The 22,410-nt window shown below is 54.2% G+C and overlaps 1 protein-coding gene across 3 annotated transcripts in view; it reads left to right on the forward strand.

Annotated features, from left to right (window-relative positions):
• The window catches only part of FUBP3 (far upstream element binding protein 3), a 50,491-nt gene extending 29,966 nt beyond the window's left edge, over positions 1–20,525 (forward strand). For 2 of the 3 annotated variants that reach the window (XM_028090512.2, XM_028090513.2), the window contains exons 7-20: positions 59–221; positions 1,433–1,531; positions 4,231–4,335; positions 5,636–5,738; positions 6,363–6,463; positions 8,144–8,218; positions 8,670–8,811; positions 12,474–12,634; positions 13,440–13,513; positions 13,804–13,884; positions 14,080–14,156; positions 16,746–16,817; positions 18,087–18,214; positions 19,198–20,525. In XM_028090512.2, the coding sequence (XP_027946313.1) occupies positions 59–221; positions 1,433–1,531; positions 4,231–4,335; positions 5,636–5,738; positions 6,363–6,463; positions 8,144–8,218; positions 8,670–8,811; positions 12,474–12,634; positions 13,440–13,513; positions 13,804–13,884; positions 14,080–14,156; positions 16,746–16,817; positions 18,087–18,214; positions 19,198–19,206 (1,390 nt within the window). In that variant the 3' untranslated portion in view covers positions 19,207–20,525. The remainder of the gene's footprint in view (positions 1–58; positions 222–1,432; positions 1,532–4,230; positions 4,336–5,635; positions 5,739–6,362; positions 6,464–8,143; positions 8,219–8,669; positions 8,812–12,473; positions 12,635–13,439; positions 13,514–13,803; positions 13,885–14,079; positions 14,157–16,745; positions 16,818–18,086; positions 18,215–19,197) is intronic. The other variant, XM_028090514.2, reaches the window with a different exon arrangement.
• Positions 20,526–22,410: the final 1,885 nt, after the last annotated feature.

Genomic DNA, 22,410 nt, shown 5'->3' on the forward strand with positions numbered 1-22,410 from the left:
GGGTGCCCGGCACGTTCATTTAATGCTCCTTCTCTTGTGATTCTTTTCCCTCCCAAAGACAAGCCAAACGGCTGCTGGGGCAGATCGTGGACCGCTGTCGGAACGGACCTGGCTTTCATAACGACATAGACGGCAATAGCACGATCCAGGAAATTCTTATCCCTGCGTCTAAAGTGGGTCTGGTCATCGGCAAAGGAGGGGAAACAATCAAGCAGTTGCAGGTATGTGAGCCCTTAGCAGAGTGGCACTTCAGCGGGCCTTCTGGGATCGGGGGGTGGGAGGGCTGGTCCTAACCCGGATTACCCCCGCTGGGCTGGCTGTACACCCCTTGGTGCAGAGTTTCCCAGCATGCTCTGTGGTGCCACAGACCCTCTGTTGGACAGATGCTTTATGAACAGGTACTGCGGCAGGTATGATGCCAAGTCCTGCAGCCCGCTGGGGCAGTGACGCTCTGTGAGGGTTGCTTCTACCACCAGGTGACAACCTCTCAGATGAAAGTACCACGTCCAGAGCTGGGGCTCTTAGCCAGCCACATGCCCCCTCGCTAGCTGTGGGATCTTAAATACGTTTGAGTATTTCTCGAGGGCTCGGAGCCCTGTCGGCCTCACTGCTGTCATGAGGCTGAAATGATAGTCTTGATTTTATCTTTACCTAGGATCCTTAGCACAGAGCCCGTTACTGAGTAAATGCTCCCCAGACGTTAGCTGCTGTTGTTCCAGAATCCCTCGTGTGAGACACGGGGAGCCAGACGTATTTCAGGATTGAACACCCTTGGCAAGTTCCAGGGTGCACCCCGTAATCAGATGCCTATTGGCCTAGTCAAATGCAAAGACAGTCACACGCGGTGCGAGTTGGGCTATATATAGATACACTAAGAGCTCACGTTAGTTTTGCTGCCAGATGAGTTACGCGAAAACTGTTATCTCCACAAACAACTGAGCTCTTGAAGTTGGAGGTCAGGGGTGCGTGCTCACAGCCCAGCCCTCGGCCTGGTGGGCACTGTAGTGTGGGCTCTAGGGTCCTGGAAGCCAGAATCCACCTTTTGCTGCCTCCCCGCCCCACCTCAGCTCTGGGACCTTGGGCAGCTTGCTCTCAGGGCCCACCCCATCAGTGAAATAGGGCACCGGGAGCCCTTCCATCTCAGAGCTGTGCACGGGCCCTAACTAGACATTAGTGCCTGGCACCTCTGAAACAGAGTTCATCAGGTTGAGATATTCTGAGGACCAGGAAAGCAGGAGGGTTTTGGGAAACGGTTTTCCATATCGCACTTGGCAGCTGTCTACCATGGCCCACGTGCCGGCAACCTCAGAGGGCGGCACCTCATGGTCGGTGGGACGTGCCTGATGGTAGACAGGGCCCAGCCCCGTGCTTGCAGTACATGCATGTTCTTATTCACGGTGGTGAGGCCTGTCCTGGCATGCTACCCCCACAGGAGCGGACAGGTGTGAAAATGGTCATGATCCAGGACGGCCCGTTGCCTACGGGAGCAGATAAGCCTCTCCGCATCACCGGAGACCCATTCAAAGTACAGGTAGGGGAGAAACCACGGATTGGATGGGTCCTGGGTATGGGGGGTGGCGCTCGGGAGGAATGTGTGGGGCTCGCATGTCACTCAAGAAGTTGTAAAACTGGATGTTCCTTTAAGGTGAACTGTTGTCCCAAACCAAGTCTGATGACGGAAGGGCTGTAGGGCTGTCTTTCTTCCACCAGAGCCGCTAGCCACAGGTGGCCATTTAGATTAATTCGGAGTAAATGAGGATGGATTTCCTCGTTTACACCGGCCATATTTTGAGAGCCTAAGAGCCACATGAGGATGGCGGCGATGGTCATGGACACTGCATGTACACAACATTCCCACAAATGAAGACGGTTTTGTTGCACTGCTCAGATGCGGTCTCCCATCTGTTGGCCCGCGGGCACCTCGGCCTGCAGGCTCTGTTTGGCTCTTACTTGCTTGTTCTCTCTTGGCCCGTTTTTGCAAGACCTCCAGCTCAGGCGGGAGGTGAGCGGCCCACAAGCATATGTGTGCCCTTGGAGCAAGCGGCCTGTGCCCTGAGCTCCCAGCCACAGAGGACAGCCCATTTCTGAAAGCAGTACGGGGCTTAGTCTTAGACCGTCTGGGGCAGATCCACCCTCCGACTCTCGCTGTCAGCAGGAATGTGAGTGGGCTGGGTGTGGGAATGGGTCTGTCCCCGTGAACTACGCATGTTCTTTTCCTGCCTGCTGCAGCGTGCTGTCCCTTTGCTGCATTTAGAACAGCGCCAGGGTGACGCACCTTGTGAGCTGGTCTGTCAGCAGCAGCTGTTTCTCCGTAGGAGTTCTGGGGCTTTGAGCCAGCAGAGGTTACCAGTCTCCAGCAAAATATTTCCCCCTATTTTTCCCCTCCCATGATACTTTATTTACGTATGGATGTATTTATGTGTGTGCTTATTGACGTATGGATGTATTTATGTGTTTGCTTATTGACGTATGGATGTATTTTTACTGAAATCGACACATGATACTATGTCCGTTTCAGGGGCACAACACAGTGACTCAACACACTGGGAAATTCTGTCCATTACGAAGTGGCTCACCATGCGTGCGCTTACCCTCCATTACTGTGCAGAGATGCTAAAGTATTAGTGACTGTATCCCCCTGCTGCCCTTCTCAACTCTGTGACTTATTTCTTGTATAAATGCAAGTTTGTACCTCTTAATCCCCTTCACCTATTTATTTCCCCCAGTGCTTAATGCTGTTGTTTGGCTTAACTCAAGTTGGTGTCACTGGTAGTTCTTCTGGTCCAAGTACATATTACATATGTAAAATCCTGGTTTTAAAACAGGATTGAGGGCCGGTGATAAAAACAGCCTCTTTCCTTGGGCTCCAGTCAGTGGTGTGGCCCTTCACTCCCCTCCAGCAGGCCAGGGTCCCCCAGGTGCCTTGCCCACCAGAGCTTCTAACTTCCCTAAACGTGTCCAGGTGGGCTCCCTGCTTGCCGTCGCTGGTGGAACCTTTGGTTCCTTTATGAAAGGAACACTGGAGCAAAGAGCTTATTTCCTTGATGTTCCCTGAATTTGCAGGAAAATCATGACAACCAAAGGTTTTTAGATTTTTGGTTTTTTTTTTTAAACTGTGTATTCCACATTTTTTATTTGGGAAAAGCCGTTTGCTGTGTTTAGGATAAGTTGTTGGTCATTTGTTTTTTCCTCCCCAACTTTTTATTATGAAAAACTTCAAACATACAGACAAGTTGAAAAGATAGAACAGTGAACATGTACGTGTGCGTGTGGTAGCCTCATCCTGCCTGTCATTTTGCCATGCTAGTGTGTGTTTACTTTATTTACTTATTTCTGCTTTACCATACTATTTCGAAGTGAGTAAGTGGCAGGCGTCATGACTGTCTGCCCCTAGATCCCGCATATGTCTCCTAAGAATAAGAACTAATTTCTCTAACCAGGCCTAAGAAAATGATAGCAAGTCTCCTAACATCATCTTATAGTCAGTCCCATACTCCAATTTCTCCAAATGTCTGAAGACTTTAATTGCCGTTTTGGGGTTTTTTGGCTTGGTTTGGTTTTTCCAGAACCAGGATTCAGTCTGGGTTCCCATGACCTTGAGTTGTTCTGTACGCCTGATGTTTATGCAGATTCCTATTGGGGCTGGGACTGGTGTAGGGAAGATGGACCGACGTAAGTGCATTTGGGGGCAGAGGACGCTGAGTGTGCCTCAGAGTCAGGCCCGGGAGGTAGTCTTGCCAATTGGTAATTGGGGTATTTGATCTCTGGGTGCTGGAAGATATTTTCAGGCCCCCTGGGCTGGCTTTTTCCCTTTACCTCCCCAGAGATCCTCTGCAATGGAATGCCTTGTAATGTATTTTCTGTGGAATCTGCCCACAGAGCTCTCAGGAAGAAACAGTGTGCCAAAACGCCTCAGGCCATAGTAATCAAGCTCTGACCCAGCACAAATGTGCTGATCCAACTGTGATTTAAAGGCGGGAGGGCCCTTGTCTGTGTGGATGTCTTGGGCAGTGTAAAGAACACGTCACCAAAGATTTGATAATATGTGACCCTCCCCAGCAGCCTGCCCATGTCCTGTATTGTAACCCAGGAAGTGACTTGTCCTACAGCTAAGCGCCTTCTGAGTCTTTAAGCCCTATGTAACAGGGTCTGATCTTGAAATTTCACCTGGTGTCATGTCTTTTCTTAGGATTTTGGTTTCCATAATGCCTTTCCTCTGTGTTTACGCAGCAAGCAAGAGAAATGGTATTAGAGATCATCCGAGAGAAAGACCAAGCTGACTTTCGAGGTGTCCGAGGTGACTTCAGTGCCCGCGTGGGAGGAGGCAGCATAGAGGTATGCTTGCCCTGCAAGTTAGTTCCCAGGCAAACGGGCTGCGCTTTCAGATCATAGGCTGCACTTTGGTTAGCTTGAGTGAGTGAGTGAGCTTTGCTCTCATCTTCGAAGCCAGGGTGGCTGTGAGGAATGACCGAAATAGTCGACAGTGGGGAGGGGAGCCAGCTGCGCACACATCAGGGAATGGGGCTATCCTCCTGGTTATGAGGTTTTGCCTCAATCAAGGCTTTTCCTGCTGCCTAGGGTAAAGACCAGAGGCCAGGTTTTCTAGGTGCTCTGCATTGTGATCATATCAGACCTGGAAGCCCAACTTATTGATGAGGTGGAATGGGATGAAAAGCTTTCCTTTTTAAAATTTTTTTAAAGATTTATTTATGAGAGAGAGCGAGCGTGTGCAGGGGCAGGGAGGGGCAGAGGGAGAGAATCTCAAGCAGGCTCCCTGCTGAGTGCAGAGCCCAACGCAGGGCTTGATCTTGCAACCCTGAGATCATGACCTGAGCTAAAGCCAAGAGTTGGGCGCCTAACCAGCTGTGCCACCCAGGTGCCCCAAAAAGCTTTCCTTTACAGTGAAGTCTTGCAGTACGCTGCACCATGGATAGAGCTTGTGGACATCATGCTTAGTAAAATAAGCCAGATGCAGAGGGACCAATACTGTGGGATTCCACTTCCACGAGGTGCCCAGGATGGGCAAGTTCATCGAGACAGAATGTAGAGCAGAGGTGACCAGGGCTGATGGAAAGAGTCTCTGTTTAATGGATACAGAATTTTTTGGGGGGTGGGTATAGAAACCGGTGATGGTTACACAACAATTGCCACTGAACTATATACTTAACAAATGGTTAAAATGATAAAGATTATGTTCTGTATATTTTATCACAATAAAAGAATGAAGGGGCAATAAAAAAACATTTTCAAGGACCACCAGTATAATCCGTATACCTGGTATATTTATGCTGATTTCATGGAACTGGGAAGATAAGCTTGCCATTTTTAACCCTTTATGTACAAGGTTTATTATGCTTTCCTTCATTTTTATAACTATTGTGATGAAATCTCAGACGCATTAGATATACTTAATAGGCAGGAATGCAGTCATCAATCACGATATTTTCCCTAAGAGGGAAAAATACGCTAGATCATATTTCCGGGAATTCACTGCAATCAAAATCAAGTTGTGTGTTTTTTGGGTTTTTTTTTTTGTGTGTGTGTGTGTGTGTTTGTTTGTTTGTTTTTAATGTATCCTTTAAGAAATAACGGATCTGCAGACAGCTCTGATCAGGTTTCGTTTCCCTGTGCTCAGGTGTCTGTGCCAAGGTTTGCTGTTGGGATTGTAATAGGAAGAAATGGGGAGATGATCAAAAAGATTCAGAATGATGCCGGGGTGAGGATTCAGTTCAAGCCAGGTTGGTTTTGATGACCCTCAAAAACCCTTAGTGCTACGGAGACTTAGGAAGCACTTGACAAGGGCTCTGTAATTAGCCCGCTGCGTGCGCCCTGCCGCCTCCCTTCCCTCCTCCCCTCCGCCCCGTACTATTACCAGATCATCAATCTAGCTTTCTCCTCTGGGCCCTCATAGCATTTCCAGCTTTTAATTTTCTTAAGTAAAGACTTAAAAACAACTGTTATTTTGACTTCGTTATTTAAAGATAAACCATTTTAAAAAAGGACTAACATCTCAGAATAAAGGACAGTTCTTTAAATTTTGTAAATTTACCTTCATGAGCAAAATTGTTTACATTGTCTTAATTTTCCTCATTTCTCTGAAGATGGGAGAACGTTGTGATAGGTTCATTTTTGGCAACATTGCCGTAGCTCAACTCTGCTTTCTTTCGCTTTATTGTTTTGTGTTTCTATAACGGTAGCTTTTTTAAATGCCTGTAATTACATGAGAAGCGAGTGTTGACATGGGCCATGCAAAAAGACGTAACCATACACACTTCTCTATGCATTGATTGCAAGTCAGACTGACCTTTGTTTCCAACTGAAGTTGGGCTTTTCCTAACCCCACTTCTCACGTTGTTCTGCAGACGATGGTATTAGTCCGGAGAGAGCCGCACAAGTCATGGGACCCCCAGATCGGTGTCAGCATGCAGCACACATCATCAACGAGCTTATTCTTACAGCCCAGGTGGGTCCGGCCCTCTGGGGTTTCCATACGTCACCTGCGAAAGCAGAAAGTGCCACATGGGGTCTCAGGGCAGCACCGTAGAGCAGCCATGCCCTCTTGGGTCACATTTCTGGAACACAGCGCTCTTACCAGTTACCCACTTCTGGGTACACGGCCAGTGGCTTTTCAACACCTGCCCGTTTCCTGCCTTCATGTATTTTGTTACTAGCTTCTTGCTCTCCTGCCTTTGTTATCCCAGGGTCTAGGTTTTCTTGACACAGTAAGTTCCTGACTCTAAACTATTGGGAGAAGTACAGCGCAGGTCACGACGTGTCAAGCCATCGGGTGCACCTTGCGTGGAACTGTATTAAGTCAACTCCAGGGCGCCTGGGTGGCTCAGTTGGTTCAGCATCCGACTCTTGATCTCAGCTCACGTCTTGATCTCAGGGTCACGAGTTCAAGCCCCGCATTGGGCTCCACGCTGGGCATGGAGTCTACCTAAAAAATAAACTCTAATCTTAGCCTCAGAAAGCACTTTAGTCTCCTCCAGAGTCTTAGAGCTGTCTTCACGCACTGGATTCCGCACACATCTCTGTCTGGGGATGCGAGCAAGCTTGTGTGAGGCTGTTAGCATCTCCGCCTGCCCCCTGCTGTGAAGTGCTCCTGGAACCCCTGTGACTGACTCTAGGTCAGCATGTCTCCCAGGTGTGCCAAACTGAGGGAAAGTTTAAAAACACCTGGAGCCGAGGAGAAGCACACAATCGGAAATCGTAGCCCCTGCTCTGCCGTGAGCCGTGTGAGCTGGGACGAGCCTCTGAACCTCCCCGCTGAGGACGAGCCCTCAGCTGCCGGGGGTTTGGGGGAGGGTGTACCAGGCATGCCGCCCACGCGGTCCCCCAAGTCACTGAGCGTCGTGTTGAAGTTACAGGATGATGGCCCCCACTGCAGACTTCCCGAATCAACAGATCCCAGAGAGGGGGCTTGGGCTTCTGCCAGAGTCCAGGGCAATTCTTAGGATGAGACCAGTTCAGAAGAGAGTCCCTAAGTGAGCCCAGCATCGTTTGTAGCAAGAAGAGTTGACAGACCCAGAGCTACGGAGGTGCAGGGTGGCGGGGAGACAGCCTCACTTCCGCGAGTCTGGTGCAGGCCAGGAAGTGGGCTGTGTGTGTGCACACATGCGCATGCAGGCATTTTAACAGAAATCCCTAAAATTGCCTTGTTTACTCATCATTTGTTTCTCATAAAAGCCAAATGCAGGGAAAAAAGCACTCCAACCATCTCTGGCTTTCTGCTGGTTTAGATTCTGGGTAAGTGCTCAGTTTACTCTGAATCAGCATAGGCAGGTTTTGCCAGACATTTGTCCGCTGTGTTGAGCATCGGTTCAGCTTCTGCCTTCCATGGAGGGGCTCTCGGCTTGACCACGTTTGCCCTCAACATATAAAAAAAGAATGTAAGTGCCGCAGTACCAGAGTGAGTCAGAGGACAAAGACTTCCAACGAGATTGGCTGCCCCTGAATGAAAGGAACCTTCTTCTGTTAGGCGTTGGCCGTGGGTTGTGCTCTCTCTGCTTGGGGGCCTGGCGTGGCGATGTTGGAGGCTGCTCTGGCCCCAAACCATGAGCCCACGCACCTGGTTTTCCCTCCTTTTGGGGAGACTGCGACAACCTGGCTTTCTTTAAGAGCCTTTTATCCTTTCTGCTAGTTGGATTGCGAGGTGCCCCGACTACCCTCAGCAGTGTCTGCGGACGGGAGGGTTGGAGGCCTGCTTGCCACTCAGGTACCACTTCGAGATGCCCGCGGCTCTTTCGCATCTGACGCCTGGCTTCTGGTAGGCCCAGCGTGTGTTAGCCACGGGAAAGGGCAGCCTCGGTGTGGAGGAGAAAACCGACGCCCAATACCTGGACGTTAGGGCCCAGTAATTAAGACTCGCTGCAGCAGGGCACTGGGCTTCAGACACAGGAGTTTATACCTGACTGCCTGTTTTAGTTGGGTACAGTGGGGCTGTTTGGGTAACCACACGCGTTCGTCTGCACACATCCTCTTTGCGCCTGTGATTTGTGTTAATTCTGGCTTTGAAAGAGCACTTCAGAAGCTGAAATGTGGAAAGGTGCTGAGGTTCTAGCGTGTGGCACTGATTATATCCTGTCACTTCACCTCCTCCCTGGGGCTGAAAAGTGGTCCCGGTGGCAGTGGCAGAAATCGTCACTCGAGCTTTGCTTCCTTCCCAGGAGAGAGATGGCTTCGGAGGCCTCGCGGTGGCCAGAGGTCGAGGCCGTGGCCGTGGCGACTGGAGCGTGGGAGCCCCTGGTGGCGTCCAGGAGATAACCTACCCGGTGCCAGCGGATAAGTGCGGCCTCGTCATAGGCAAAGGTGAGGAGCCGCTGATGGGGTTTCGTGGTCCCGCTCCGTCTGTCCTACCCGACCGCAGACGGGTCCCCTGCGGTACCTCCAGAGCATGAGGTCCAGGGCTGTTGGCTGCGCTTGACTGCAGGTGCCCGGGCTGTACCATCAGCTGCCTCCCGTAGGGACCCTGCCAGGTCAGGGCTTCTCACAAGTACACACAGAGTGGGCTGTTGGTTATCCCGTATGAACAGACTGGAAGTGAGACCCACTGCCTGGTGAAGCTGCGCAGGTTGTCCCAAAGGCACCCTGCCCAGCCTGAGGGGCCTCTGGATGTTTGTCCAGAGACCGATTAGTGATTAATTTGCCTCCTGGGAGCTCAGAGGAACAGTTAAGATAATTCCTCAAGTGAAGGTCGCCCTCGACAAGTGTGTCACTTTCTGTCCTGACTGGATTTGGGTATTTGGTCCTTACCGACACATGTGAAAACTGTGTTGAACCTTTGAGCACATTTACCGTGAGTAACGGATACCCTGTGGAGGGAAATAAAAAATGACTGGTTCATTGTTTCTAGGCTTGTAGGGAACATTAGGTAAGAGCCCCTTGTTAGTGGCTGATGTGGCCCCTAGCCGTCCTTCACTGTGAGCAGGGGAAGGGCAGGCAGCTTTCTGGGCCGCCAGGCAGCCTTCTCTGCTGCGGGCTGGCCCCGCAGCACAGGCACGTTTGGCTGTGGCCTTTGTATCTGCCTTCATACTTGTCTGACCACATGGGGAGGAGATCAGTACAGGCTTCCCCCCAGAGTTTCTCCCATTTCTGCCACCACCAGACCTCTCTGACCTCTGGGAGAGAGCTAACGTTCCTCAGACCGTGATTTGGGAGCATGTTTGACGGAGAGCTGAGGCTACCTTAGCATGCTCTCTTGTGCCGGCCCAAGGAGGCGGTCCCTCCTGCCTCTCTCGGTCACCTTCTAGAGTCTGCATCTGGTCCTGTCGTGGACGGGGTGTGTGTGTGGTATGCTCCTTTGAAACGTTTTTCTCCTTTGTGTCGTCTTCTAGCTGGTTAATCTCTCAAAGGTGGTAGGAACGATGTGGGTTTGTTTGCATTTCCTGGCAGGGTGTACATGCTGATCAGGGTTTAGTGGGTATTGTCAGCTGCCCACATACTGTGGTAAAGTCAGATCCGCTACCCAGACCATCAGCTTGGCTACTGTGAGATTCAGACCAGTTGGTGCCTGTAGGTTGAGAAGCAGAGCTAGGTTTCTGTGCCTCTGGAGGACCGTTTTATCAAGGAGGGTTGACTCGGTGACTGGGCATCTCCTCTAGCCTGGCGCAGCCTCCCTGTCTTCACTGCGACCGTTCCCGGTAGTGAAATCTGGGTGCGGGCAGAACCTTCCCTGTGGTTTATCCTCGACAAAGTCATCCTGAGCGACTCCCACAGGAGAGGGGTGACAGCATGGAGCAGTAACTGATCTGTGTGTGACCTGCGGTTCCAACTGCAGCCTCAGAGGCCCAAAGTTTTGTCAGCTGGGGTCTTTCTCCACCGCCGCCCCCCCCATCTGCCCCCCACACACACACACACACGCACACACTGGCTGGACATGAGGGGGTGCACCCTCTTAGGGAAGGCGCATGAGTGAGGGAGACAGGAGAGGGAGCTGCAAGCAGGCAGGCTGCGCTCCCCCTCCCCAGCCGCAGTCCTTGGACAGACGCTGCGCCTTCCCGGGGCCCCTGCTGGATTTCCATGATAAACACAGCAGCAGTGACAGATAGTGTGGTCGGCCCTGCTCTTGTCAACCGGGCCTTTTAACAGGTTGATTAATTGCTTTACGATTTCACGTCCAGCCGGGGGGCCACTGGTGGGTCGCTTCTGCCCCGCATCAGGTGGAAGAATGGACAGGCTGCTGAATGAGCCTGTAGACAGCCACCATGTGCCAAGCTGGTGACCTCATTTTGAAGGAAGATGAACTTAAATGAACTCCTTCCGGCCCGCACGGTTTTGTGCTGCCTCTTCATCTGATTAGCATGCTGCCCGGGCCTCGGGGAGCGGGGCTGCGGGTCCGAGTGCCCGCCGGAGGAGGGCTCATCTGGGCTGCAGGGCTCTCAGCCTCAGACACGCGTGCCCTTTTGTGCTCTTGCCTCTGGATCCCAGTGGCGCCTGGGGGACACTGGAGGACTCCTTCAGGTGCTGGGTGTGTGGTAGGAAGGCTTCCAGTTCCTTCTTCTTGCCCTTCCTTAAGCCCCAGAAGCACTTTGCCTAGGAGCAAAGCTGCTCACTTTCCATGGTGCAAAGAGGATGAATTCACAGCGCAGGAGCAGAGGGTGGTAGTTGTAGGCCTTCGGGGCGGGGGGGGGGGGGGCTCACTCCTACCCGGAGGCCAGCCGAGCTGCTGAATCAGGCGTTTCTGCGACTTTCTGCATTGGCCAGTGCTGCGTGCTGGAGGTGGAAAATGCAGGGACGCTTTTCTTAAACTGTCGCAGAACTCGAAGAGAATCACGTGCACAGCACGGTGGTCTGCTGCACTGTTGTTTTTAATTTGCTTTTAAATTGAAACCCACCCTCCACGAAATTGACACGCGGCCCGAGCCAATTTGAACAAAGCTTTCCCCGAAGGCCGGCAGCCTCCTGGTTTCCTCCCTGTGGCGTCTGCCTTCCGGAAGGCCCGCAGGACCCCGGCTCTGATCTTGCTTTCTGAGCCCGTAACACCCCACCGAGGATGAGGTAAGACGCAACACGGGCTGGGGCCGCTCTTGGGATCCCCTCCTTGTCTGCTTGCTGCGTAGGCCCTCCAGCAGCGAGCTGGAGGGATTGCGGACATGTTACCATGAAATGACAAATGTCATTTGAGGTTCATTTTGACTCTGGGCGGGGTAGAGTGACACAGAGACTGGCCTTTAGTCTTTGCTTTTGATCATTTGGGGCTCTCTGGTCGCCTGCACCGGATCTTCCAGACTGTCTTTTTCTGATGTTGCAAAACGCTGTGCTCCCGGGTTTTCCTTGTATTCTTCCCCCCCCCCCACCACCCCCCCCCCAGTTGAGCAGAACCGATCTGTAAATTCTGTGAAATTTCAAAAGAAGAATCAAACCATTGTGACACTGCTGGAGCTTTTGTTACGCAAATCTCATTAAGAGACTGGAACTCTCACAGGTTTTTCAAAGGGTCCCACTAAATTTTCATTACCCCGCTCCACCCAGGCCTCTGTGACCCCCATCCTCGGCTGCCTCTCTGTCTAGACCTGCCCCCCCCCCATGAGGAGGCAGGGGCTGGGGAAGTGACAGGATAGGCGTGGAAGGCCCGAGTGGGCTCCAGGCGTTGTTGGAGGCCGTGGCCCATGGGGCTGAGGACGGACTGTGTTCTCCCAGTGGAGACGGGCTTACCGTGAGCCTCCAAGAGCCCAGCTCCACCGTGCACACCCGTGGGCTCCAGGCCTTGGCGCAGGTACCGCGGGGTGTCTGGCCTCAGCCCGGCTCGGAGAGGACCAGCTTCTTCGCTCCTCAGTCTGGTTTTGCAAACAAGAGCGCCCTGGTGTTTGTCAGAACTGTTTCTGAGTAAATCGAAGGTACTTGTCCGCTCTCAGGTGCGGGCTGGGGTGCAGATGACACCCTTTCCTCCTCTTCACGGCAGAGGACTGCCGAGCCTGCGGGTCAGCCGCTGCTGCCACTTACCCTTCTGTCTTGTGTCCGCCTGCCTACAGGGGGTGAGAACATCAAAAGCATAAATCAGCAGTCAGGAGCGCACGTGGAGCTCCAGCGGAACCCCCCTCCCAACACTGACCCCAACCTGCGAATATTCACCATCAGGGGGATTCCTCAACAGATCGAGGTGGCCAGACATCTCATAGATGAGAAAGTTGGCGTACGTACAAGGTCCTTCCCCTACCTGGCTTAAGGATAGCTGGCTTTTCTTTTGGATGTCCAAGGTACCTGCTCTTCCCCAGAACCTTGTACTGCCTGTGCCTTTTGGTCCTCATGTCATGTGAGGGCGACCCCGCCCACGTTGCCAAGGGGGGGAAGGCCGGGGCCCAGGGATGCCAGGGCCAGGGCCAGGGCCAGGCCCAGGCGCGCTGAAGGAAGCCCTGTGGCAGAACTCACCGAGGCCCCCGCAGCTCAGCAGCTCAGCAGCTCAGGCCCAGAGCCGGGTCCCCTGCAGGCTTAGACGAGCAGCTGGGGCGGCAGCCTTCCCCCAGCACCGCCCCCGACTCCCGCGGGCATGGCCCTGGCGGCCAGCCCTACAGGCGGCTTTCATTGACTCTGGCTTTAGTTTCAGGCGCCTCAAAGCAGATAAAGAAAGGGAGTGTTGATGGAGGACAGATTGGCCACTGCTCACCTCAAAGGGGACGTAGAATGGCAGAAAGAGCCGTGGGCCAGCCTAAATTGACGGGAGAGTCAAGCAGGTTGGTCCCTACCCCCAGGGTGACATGCTAGGGCAACTGTGGTGGTGCCAGTATCGGCCATGTGGTGGTTTCGGTCACTCGATGGGGCAGACGCCATTTCTGCAAGGCGAGTCCACTGTGGGGAAGCAAGGCTAGCGAGTATTGTAGGGTATCTTACATCACCTGACTCTGTCTCCCCGAAAGCTGTAGTTGGCCTTGGGGTGGGCCTGCGCAGCGGGCAGAGCTGCAGGCGACAGGAAGTGAGAGCCCCCTCTGTGCCTATGACAGGGGACCAGTCTCGGAGCACCCGGAGCCTTCGGACAGAGCCCCTTCAGCCAGCCACCTGCCGCACCTCATCAAAAGTGAGTCTCTTGCGTCGGTCTCGGCAGGAAGAGTTCACTCGGCCTCAAGAAGTCCTCTTCCAGCTTCTTCTAGGGAGTGCCAGCCAAAAGCCTGGGTGTGGGCAGGATTCATCCCTCTGCCCCTCTCGGCTGGCCCCTGTACCCTGTTCATAGCCCACCGACCAGTCCTGGGGGGGAGGGCCTTCCCAGAGGGCGGAGGGCCTTGTGGTCGGCGCGGGCATCCCCGAGCGGCCCTCCCCTCCCAGCGGTCCTCGGCCCTTTGTGTTCATTTGTTCTTCACTTTGTTTTAGCACATTTCCTCCAAGGAGCTCAGGCTGCTTCCCGAGCATTGCTGCTAAAGTGAACGGAAACCCCCACAGCACCCCTGTGAGGTAGGCGACTTCTCACTCCATCCGTGCGGTTCTCTAGGGACGGGCGGGACCAGGGCCGCCACGTGGCCGCTGCCATTGGGGAGCGGGGGGAGCAGTGAAGAGCCAGACCACGGATGGCATGGCGGGAGGTGGACCCAGCTGAGGAGGCGGGGATGTGGCCTGCTCTGGAACGAGTGACCCTTTTGTCCTCCATAGCGGTCCTCCGGCCTTTCTGACCCAGGGATGGGGCAGCACCTACCAGGCGTGGCAGCAGCCCACACAGCAGGTCCCAAGTAAGTGGCCCGGGAGGAGGTGGGACTGCGCGTGCCCCACGGGAGGGCTGAGGGTGCTCGTGTGTCTGAAATGCTCTAGTTGCATCTCTTGACCAATAGGCCCAGCATGTCCCTCCCCAGAGATGCCGGGAGCCCCCTGGGGTAGGGAGAAGCCCCCTGGGGGCCTCTAGCTAAGCAAGGGTGGCGGCTGGCTCTCTCCTGGCCCACCTCTCAGACCTTTCTTTCCCGTCTCCTTTATTATTCTCAGAGCTAGGGGCTCTTGTCAGCTTTGTTCCCACAGATGGGTTGGACCTGGCCCAGCCCACAGCCCCTCCCCTCACTTCCCTACCAAACAGTGCCCCCTCCCCGGCTCTGGCCTCCTGGTGACCATCTCCTCCTCTTCTCTCCAGCACTCCCTTAGAAAGGATGTCCTTTCTGTCTCCTGAACTTTTCAGAAAGCACACAGCTGGAGAATTAGCTGTGCTGAGTGACACCTCGGCAAGACAGCTGATTGTTAGAGAAAGTCCCTGTTGGCATCCAACCCACGTGGCCTGCCCTCCAGCCCCCACACGAGCTTCAGGAGTCACTCTGGAGTTTGATCGCTGGTAGAGCCCATCTTGCACAGCCTTCAAAACCAAAACCAAACAGAAACCTTACGTTCAGTTTTTCTGTCCCCCTGAGGCGGCAGCCTGTCTGTGTTTGGAGGGCATCCTTGGGCGCGTCTGCCCATGAGCCTCGCGGCGCCACACTGCTTTGTGGCAGCTTTGCTCACGAGGGACTAAGGCCGCCTTCTGGGCTCCTGCTGCCCCTCCCCCCCCGCCGCCCCCTTTGGGCAGAGTGCTGCTGTGCAGAAGCCCTGCCCGGCGGAGGGGGGACCTGCTCAAGGTCACAGCTAGACAAGCAGCGCCCTGTGGGGTCTGGAGGCCGATGCTGTGTGTGCCTCATGCACCTTCCCCTCCTCTGGCCTCCAGTTTTGTGGTCTAAGAAATGAAAGCTTTAGGTTTGATTTCCAGAGTAACCCATGAGCTCTGAAATTGTATAGTTGCATTTTTTTTCCTTTATTCCTCCCAGTATTTTTTTCAATGAAACGTCTCAGACGTGCAGAGTATTAGGAAGAATTTCGCCATGAACACCTGCACCCCGCCTGGAGTCCGCCGGGCCAGTCTCACCGCACTCACTTGCTCCCAGGGCCTGTCACGTTTCCTTCTGTTCTGATCGGAAAGGGCCCTTGGGACAAGAGGCAGCCCAGGCTGAGTTCACATTTGCCCCATTGTCTGGGACAGAGACTCTGTGAGAAAGCCCTAAACTGGGGGGAAGTAGGTAGGGGACACGTCCTCCTTCCTCAGGGGAAGTGGCCCGGGGGCCACGGTTCCACAGAGGCCCGGCTGCGCTGCCTGCCGCAGGCAGAGGCCCGTGGGGCGAGTGAGAGCAGACACAGTCAGTGCCTGGGTTCTTGCCGCTGTCCCCATCCTTGTCTTGTGGTGTTGAGCTGTGTTCGTCCGTGGGGGCGGTGAGAACCGGTTTCCGTCGGTGAAACCTTGTTTGGAAGAAACGTCCTGTTTGCCCACATCCTCCACACCCACCTCGTTCTGTTCCCTGCATCGTCTGGAGGCCCTTCCTGCCCTCCTGGGACGACGAGGGCGGGGAGGGGGGCCTTCTCCCTGTGGGGACCTCCGCCTCACTTCCTTTCCCAGCCCCACACACAGACGCCCGTCACCCCACGCCCCTCCTCAGACCGCAGTAGATTAACTAGCAAGGGACACACTCTGCCGTGACCGCGGTCACCAGCGCGTCCTGCCCGCCTGCCGCCCGCGGCGGTTCTAACAAGACAGGGCGCTGAAGGGGGTCCTAGCAGGTGGGCATGCAAGCCAGCCCTGACCTCGGCAGAGGAAAAGGTCTCCTCGTCGCTCTGGTCGGGGCTTCTGACGCCTTCCTGCCCAGGGCAGGCCGCTGCCACTCCGCTCCCCAGCTCTTTGCTGCCAGCGCCACACAGAGCAGGCGCCCCGGCTCGCGCGCCAGGAACGAGCCCGCACACCTCCTGTCCCCGTCTGCACCTCCCCCAGCAAGGCATGAGGCTAGGTCGGGACCAGGTGCGGGTTGTGGCGCTCGGCCCCTCGGCGGTGTGTACCTCGTCTTCCTGTCGTCACCGGCGGTCTCCGGGCCGTTTTCCCACGTGCCTTTCCCGCACTTGTGCTTGTCCAGAGCGGAAGCCATCGGTCCGTGCACAGAAGGGCCAGGTGACGAGTGCGGTCAGCACCACTTGGATTCTTTGTCCCGTTTGAAGGCCGGTTCAGGGAGCCTCTGACGCAGTCACTCTGGCCCCGGGGCTCCCCAAGCTCAAATCTCCATCTGAAGGGTCGAGGCTGTTCTGACCCGTTGCTCCTGGGGGGCAGCCGTCCTGCCCAGTCCCCTCCTCACAGGGCTCTTAGTCACTCCCCGTCGGCCTGGGTGCAGGCCCTGTGGGGCGTCCGTGTGTTTCCCCGCGGCCAGCCTGCCGCCGCCTGCCTGGGGCCGCAGGGCCTGGAGCGGGCCGTGGCGCGGGCGAGGGAGCCGCAGAGCAGGGCCCGGAGCCGGCACAGGGGCCTGACTGCTTTCGTGTTCTCCGCACAGGCCAGCAGAGCCAGCCGCCGAGCAGCCAGCCCGACTACAGCAAGGCCTGGGAAGACTATTACAAAAAACAGAGTGAGTGAGCGGTCTTCTGAACAAGCAGGTTCCTAGGCCCAGCGCCCCCCTGCCTGTCCGACCTCATGGTCCGTGGCTTCCGGTCACCTTTGTTCTCTTCAGCACTTTGCCTGTGCGACTCGGTCTCAGTCCCTGCCTTTGCTTTCCTGTATCCCCCGTGTGTCCGTCAGAGGAGACGTGTGGAGTCGTCTGCCGCCCCCCCTTCTGGACGCCAAAGGGCCTGAGGACAGCTCAGGGCCAGCTGTGCCGGCCTCAGCCACCCCCTTTGGAACCGCTGGGCCAGGACTCAGACCAGCAGGCGTTGTGTTCCCTGGCTGTCGTCGGCACCCGGCTCCTTTTTGGTCCCACCTCAGGACAGGGAAGGGGAGGAAGGTAGAGCTCCGGGAAGGGAGCCTTAAAGTTGGAGCGGGTGCCAGGGTGCTGGTTTCTCGAGTAGGTTCGTTCTCTTCGCTGTGCGAAAAACTAAAGCTGTCTTTTTAACAAGAGAAGAAAAACATCTAGTAACAGCAACCAAAAGAGCCCCCCCTTTCTTAAAATTAGTCCTAAATCCGCTGTACGTATTCTGCAGTGTGGTTGGAGGTCTCACTCCCACGCCTTGACTGCGGAGGATGTCACCTGCTGGTTGGCAAAAATCAGGCCAGGGACTGTCAAAGAAATAGTTGCCCTGGTGTTTGGAATCATCACCGGGTCGATGGCCGGGGGCCTTCGGTGGGGGTCAGGGAGGTCATCGTTGCTTAGAGCCCCTGCTGAGAGGCCTGATGCCGAGTCTTCCCCAGACCTCCCAAATCCAGAGTCGTGGGACGTGTGTGGACCTGTGTTTGCAGCCCTCCTGGGGTTGGACACTCTGCACAGGGGCCCCCCACGCCCAAGCCGGGGACCTGCACTCCTTCGCTCTTCCTCCTTCCCCGTCTCCCCCCGCCCCCCCCCCCGTCTGTCTGTCTGTCTGTTTCTCTGTGTGTGTGTGTCTCTGTCTCTCTGTCTCTGGCACTGGCAGCCTTTGGGGCAGGTGGACAGAGGCAGAGATGGTGACAGACGTGAGACCTGTAGGGGCGGGGCGGGGACAGGCAGCAGGCAGCTCAGAGCACTTCCTGCCGCAGTGGGCAGCGCCCGGCCGCACGGCGTCCCCGTGCCGGTGGCTCCCCCAGCGCCGGCCCTTGTTCCAGCTGCCCCGCTCTTTCGGAAGGGACTCCTCCAAGTTGACCGCGTCCGTTACGTCCCCCCGGTTCGTCCCCAGCCCCGCTAACCCCTGTGCTTTCCCTCGTCACTCAGGTCACGCTGCCAGCGCCGCTCCTCAGGCCAGCTCCCCGCCGGACTACACAATGGCCTGGGCGGAATATTACAGACAGCAGGTCGCTTTCTACGGGCAGACGTTAGGGCAAGCGCAGGCCCACAGCCAGGTCTGTAGCCGAGCACCAGCGCCGGGGGCGCTTCCCAGACCCGCGCGCCAAGGCCCTTTCTCCGGAGCCTGGAGCCTGTGCGCGTGCGCGCCTGGCCTGCCCTCGCGGGGCCCCGCTCCTCCCCTCCGGAGGGGACAGGGGTGGGGCCGGGCGGGAGAGGAATTGGTGGCCGCGATAAGGAAGTGCCTGATCCGCCCTCACGTCGGGGCCCAGAGACTGCAGTGCCGAATGGCACTCAGTTTCTCTCCCAGGCCTCAGTTTCTCCAGCTGTCAGTGGGAGTGCCGAGCTTTATGAGTTGGGGCGGGCTCGGCACTACAGTGGGGACCGCGGGAGTCACGCCCACTGCTGTTCCTAAAGAGGGTGGTGCGGCGAGACTGCGCCCCGGCCCCCAGGCCGCGGTAAGGGGCGGCAGGAGGAAGGCAAGCGCACACCCTCTGAAGGCCGGGCCGGGCAGAGCGCCAGCTCTTCATCCTGCACGGAAACCTGGAGCGCTCGGTCCAGTCAGAGGCCAGAAAAAGGTTTCTTATTAACGTGGGGAAGATGGCCAGAGGCCGCCCCAGGGCATTCTTCAGGTGCGCTTTTCAGGGGACCTAATGCCGACCAGGTCCTCCCGGACAGCGTGCCGGTTACTGCAGGCCCCGGACCCGAAGCTCGTTAGTCATCTCACTGCCAAAATGGTCCCTCTGTGCCTGGGCCCAGTGGAGACAGGTGTCAGGGCTGGTGGGCGGCCGGGGGGAAGCACGAGCTCCCCTGCCCCGCCCCCAGCACCCCTGCTTGAAGGGCCGCCCAGGACCTCCTGTGCAGGAGAGGGTTTGTCTGCACCGGATCCCGGGACGCAGGGACACGGGCCGTGTATCCGTGCCCGTTGAGGAGCCAGAAGGGAGAGGGTGACTTGTCCCCTCCGATCCTCTGGAGCCCCAGACCGAGACGAGGACGCGAGAGCCGACCTCACACACTAACTTCTGTCCCCTTCCTTCCGCAGGAGCAGTAGAACAGCGACCCACGGCTCCTTCCTCCCCGAAATCATTGTGAGCGAAAACCTATTTGTAACAGAGGTTTTTAGATTTGCAAACCTTTTGATGAAGAACCTTTGTTTTGTTCTGTGAAACACTATATTTAGATTAACAGGATTTTTCTAAAAATCGGGAAAATTAGTTACTAAAAATTGCTGATAATTTCTGTTTCATTATTTTTGTTTGTTATTTCAAATGTGTAAGCTCTGGGATTCTCTCTGGAGCGAGACCTGCAAAATTCAGGCGCCAGCGCGTGCCTCAGAGCAGTGACATTTCAACACGGTGTGTTTCTGTTTTGTTTTGTTCCGTTTTGTTGCGTGTCTTTTTATTTACAGTTTTTTTCTGTTGCAGCAGAAAGTGGCTTGGAAGTCTTAGGTGGTATGTAACAAATTCTTTAAAAAATTTTTAAACAGTATTTAAATATTCTTAAATGTGTAAATTCATTAAATGTTTTACTTCTAATTTCTTGTTACCTTGGCTGTCTGGTTATATTGCATTTTTTAAAAAACTGAACTATTATGTATTGTAATTAATTATGTGAATTCTGAATTGAGACAGATAATTGTATTGCTGTCCAACAGGGGTTGGGAGGGGGCATTTTATAGGGTTTGTATAATTTCTAGAGTGCTAAAGGGGTAATATAAAAAGGTGTCCGTGTGTTTAGCATACATTTTTTTTGTGTCTCCATTACCAGTTGCAATTGTGTATCTAAGACCTCCAAGCTTGTTTTAAAACAAAACAAAAAACCTTTCTCTCTTCTCTCAGAAATATAAATACTGTTATTTTTAATATTAAAAAGAAATTCGATATAACTTTTAACAAACACTGTGGAACGTTAAACCGCGTGAAAATGGAGTAACTGTTGTTTAATTCCAAGATGTTTCTTCCTTTTTTCTTTTAAATATTTTCTTAATGTTTGTCAAATTAATTAGGTGAATAAATAAATCTAGTATTAACCACCATATGAATTAAATAATTTTGATTTAATAAAAGGGATAATATGATTTCCAGTGTTTACTGTAGTGCGTCTTGTACAGATAACCTGTATTTTTAAAGGAAAGAAAAACGGAGTCGAAGCTATTTTTTCTTGCATTTTTAATTGACCCGAGGGACATTCCGTTTGAAATGTACCGAAGTTACAGTTTCTGGGTTTTTCTCCTTATTTTCCTTATAATGCTTGAAATGTCTAACTATTAAAAAAAGGCAATTGGAAAATGGTATGCATGTTGTTTTTAAAAAAAATGTTCTTTTTATTTGACTGACAATTCATTTTACACTCTATATAATAAAATGCCCACAAGCCGTCTTGTGGGCCAAGTATTTTTAGTCTGTTTGCCCTCCTTTCTGCCGTCCCTCCCTCTGCCCCCCGCCCCCGGAATAAAATCGAGCGAAGATTCTTGCCGTTTGCAGCCTTGCACTACACCAGCCCGACTCGGTGCACGGCCTAGATTTCTAGCCACTTCGTTAAGCTAATTTTATTTTAATGGCTTCATATAATTTGACAGCGTGATTCGAGAGCCTTGATTACCATCAGCCCCTTACCTGTCACATCTAAGCAGCTCTTGACGTGGGTGTGACACCAGGAAGTCAATGAGGAGTTCTCCTAGCGCAGAGGCAGAGGCGCTGTCAGGGGAAGGGGAGCTGGAAGATTCATTTAAGGGAGGTGGTGACCAGCTCCGCGGCAGCCGGATCTGCACACTTCCCGTCACCGAGTCGGCATGCCCCTCCCTCCGCCCGCTTCCCCACTCCCTCTCCCTGGCACGCGGTTGTGCCCCCAGAAGGTAGGGCCGGTCTTGGCGTCCCAGGCCGCGGCAGCGTCCTTCCACAGGCTGCTTCTCAGGCTGCGGCCGCCTGGGCCGCTCCCGCCTCGTCCCCAGGCCCCAGCATTCAGCCTGCAGCCGCGTGCTGTGTGGCAGGCTGGGCAGCATTTACTCTCGGCCCCTGGGCCCGCCCTGGGGCACCAGGTTGCTGGGAGGGCTGGAAAGCGCCAGCAAATGTGCCCATTTGCTTTTGGTGTTTCCACTGAGGAAACAAAAGGAGTGTCCTCCTTACCCCGAGGTTTCAATCAGAGGGTCCTGCGGTTTCAGGACACAGCGGGACAGTGTAGGCCCCCCACTAGATGTCAGGAGAGGAAGAGCCTCGACTCCACTTTTTCCCTCCTTGCCTTCTGGTCCGTTGAAGCAACCGGCTCTGAACACAGCTACTGACTTTCCTATTTGAAGCAGCCCTGCCTTTGCTGCTAGCTTTACGTGTGAGTCATCTCCTCATTGAGACGCCCGGTGCTGTGAGGATCCTGCGTAGAGCCCTCCTTATGGCTCACGTGTGTGTGTGTGTGTGTGTGTGTGTGTGTGTTTCCAGTTCAGGTCCCTTTTCTTTTCTCTACCCCAAGCTCTAAGAGGAGGGGAAAAAAAGCATCTGTGGCTCCTTGAGGCCGAAAAGGGGTGTGGAGAGCAGCCCATCTGCAGCCATTCTGAGGCCTGTTGAGAGCCGGAAGACAAAAGGGGGCTGTGGCATCTTTAACTACACCTCTAGAGAATCGAGTTTGACGTTGAGAAATTGAATAGTAAAAGCCACTTGGAAAGAAGGAGGGGCGAGCAGGAGGAGGGCATAAACGCTGATGATGGTAATGGGAGTTGGGGAGAGGGCATTACAGAGAAGACTTCCTTCTAATTCATCTTCCAAGCTCCGTGCCAAAACAGCATTTGGCATGGTTCACAGGGAGCGATTGTGTGATAATGAACCCTAAGGTGTCCCTTAATTGAAGACTGAGCATTGCGGTTTGTGCCAAGAGTCATAAATGGTGCAGGCTTGCGGGAGGATGCATTTTCTTAAATGTATCGGTAAGTACAGATTAGCGCTTGTCCCCAGTGAAATGCCCATACTATAAATTATGGAAATCTCTCTCTCTCTCTCTCTCTCTCTCTCTCTCTGATGCAACCTTTTATTGAGGCGGAGGAAGGCGGGGTACAGTACAGCAGGAGGCAGGGGGGAAAGTTTGCAAGCATATGAAATTTGGCCTCTCATTAACATGGCGCCCACATAAGATGGTTTTCATCAGCAGTCTGGTGTCCTGGAAGCCTAAAGTGCTTGAAATGTACCAGGTTCAGCGATTGTGTTCCATTAAGAAAAGCTGCATGGTCATCACTGAAAGGACAAGTTTGTGTTTGGGGAGGTGGGGGCGG

Source organism: Eumetopias jubatus, unplaced genomic scaffold, assembly GCF_037043125.1.
Source record: "Eumetopias jubatus isolate StellerSeaLion01/CBP00866 unplaced genomic scaffold, mEumJub1_p1.0 scaffold_15, whole genome shotgun sequence".
NCBI lineage: Eukaryota > Metazoa > Chordata > Mammalia > Carnivora > Otariidae > Eumetopias > Eumetopias jubatus.